Raw genomic sequence first — 1,713 nt, forward strand, 5'->3', positions numbered from 1 at the left:
GAAATTAATGAGCAGTAGGCCTAGAACAGATTAAAGGAAGTACTCCTTCAACCAAAGAGTGATTAGCACATGGAATTCACTGCTGCAGGAAGCGGTGGCAGCTACAAGCATGGACAGCTTTAAGAGAGGACTAGACAAACATACGGAGCAGAGGTCCATGAGTGACTATTAGCTGCAAGGTACAGATGGAACACTCTGTTTGGGACAGTGATGCTCTGTATTCTTGGTGCTTGGGGGGGGGGGGCGGGGGACTGGATGGGCCATTGACCCTGATCCAACATGGCTTCTCTTACGTTCTCACACTGGCTTCTGTGCTATTAAAGGTAAAGGTTCCCTTGCTCGAAAGCCAGTCGAGTTCGACTCTAGGGTTGCGGTGCTCATCTCCGTTAGCCAGCGCTGTCCGAAGACGTTTCCGTGGTCATGTGGCCGGCATGACTAAACACCAAGACCGTGCACGGAACGCTGTTCCCTTCCCACTGAAGCGGTACCTATTTACCTACTTGCAACTTCTTGCTTTCGAACTGCTAGGTTGGCAGGAGCTGGAACTACAGACGGGAGCTCACTCCGTCATGCGGCACACTCGGGTCTCGAACTGCTGAACTACCGACCTTCCATAGCCTGCAGTTCAGCGTCTTAACCACTTGAGCCACCGCAGCTATTAGACAGCTCTAATCCCGTGCAGCGTTACTTCGGCCTACACACATTGATTTTGGCGGGCTTAAGAGTGGCTTCTCTCTGCGGTGCTGAAGAATGACTTTGCGCACGAGGCCGTGGAGCACCTTTGGCTCTCAAACCCCCTTCTGGCTGCCCTCTAGGAAAGCATACCCAAGGACAGGTGACGTCACTCACATTCAATGCAACGGCAACCCATGCGGAGGCAGCGGGCGTACGCTTCCAGGGACGACTCACTAGAGAACTGGTCTCCGGTGAGATACCTGGGAGAGGAAGAGGAGGAATAGACAACATGAGCCATGTGCTGGGGCAGAGCTTCCTGTGAGACCCATGGCTTCCTACGCAAAGGGTACCAGAAGCACACCCCCCCCCCAGCTATGTGTCAGAGCGCAGATTCGTACCTGGAGTTAAACAGGCCTATTTTACCCTGACCTGGATGGCCCAGGCTAGCCTCAGCTGACCAGGTCTCAGAAGCTAAGCAGGGTCTGCCCTGGTTAGTACTTGGATGGGAGACCTCCAAGGAAAGACTAGATTGCTACAGGCAATGGCAGACAACCTCTGTTCCTCTCTGGCTCTGAAAACCCCCACGAGGGGTCAACCGTTGGATTTATACCCCATGGCCCTTCACTACCCAAAAGAGTCTCAGAGAAGCTTACAAACTCCTTTCCTTTCCTCTCCCCACAACAGACACCCTGTGAGGTAGGTGGGGCTGAGAGAGTTCTGAGAGAACTTGTGACTGACCCAAGGTCACCCAGCTGGCTGCAGGTGGAGAAGGAGTGGGGAATCAAACCTGGTTTTCCAGATAAGAAGAAGAGTAGTAGTAGAGCCAGTTTGGTGTAGTGCTTAAGTGTGCGGACTCTAATCTGGGAGAACCGGGTTTGATCCCCCACTCCTCCACTTGCACCTGCTGATGTGACCTTGGGTCAGTCACAAGCTCTGGCACAGCTGTCCTTGAAAAAGAGCAGTTTGTGTCAGAGCTTCTCTCAGCCCCACCCACCTCACAGGGTGTCTGTTGGGGGGAGGGGAAGGGAAAGGAGTTTG

The 1,713-nt window shown here is 53.4% G+C and overlaps 1 protein-coding gene across 1 annotated transcript in view; it reads right to left on the minus strand.

Moving 5' to 3' along the window:
* LOC107121439 (1-phosphatidylinositol 4,5-bisphosphate phosphodiesterase gamma-1-like) overlaps positions 1-1,713 on the minus strand; it is a gene marked incomplete at its 5' end in the record, with an annotated part of 59,781 nt that overhangs the window by 57,344 nt on the left and 724 nt on the right. Inside the window, one exon of the mRNA XM_015424347.1 lies at positions 850-935. Coding sequence (XP_015279833.1) covers positions 850-935 — 86 coding nt within the window. The remainder of the gene's footprint in view (positions 1-849; positions 936-1,713) is intronic.

Source organism: Gekko japonicus, unplaced genomic scaffold, assembly GCF_001447785.1.
Source record: "Gekko japonicus isolate JY-2015 unplaced genomic scaffold, Gekko_japonicus_V1.1 scaffold3999, whole genome shotgun sequence".
NCBI lineage: Eukaryota > Metazoa > Chordata > Lepidosauria > Squamata > Gekkonidae > Gekko > Gekko japonicus.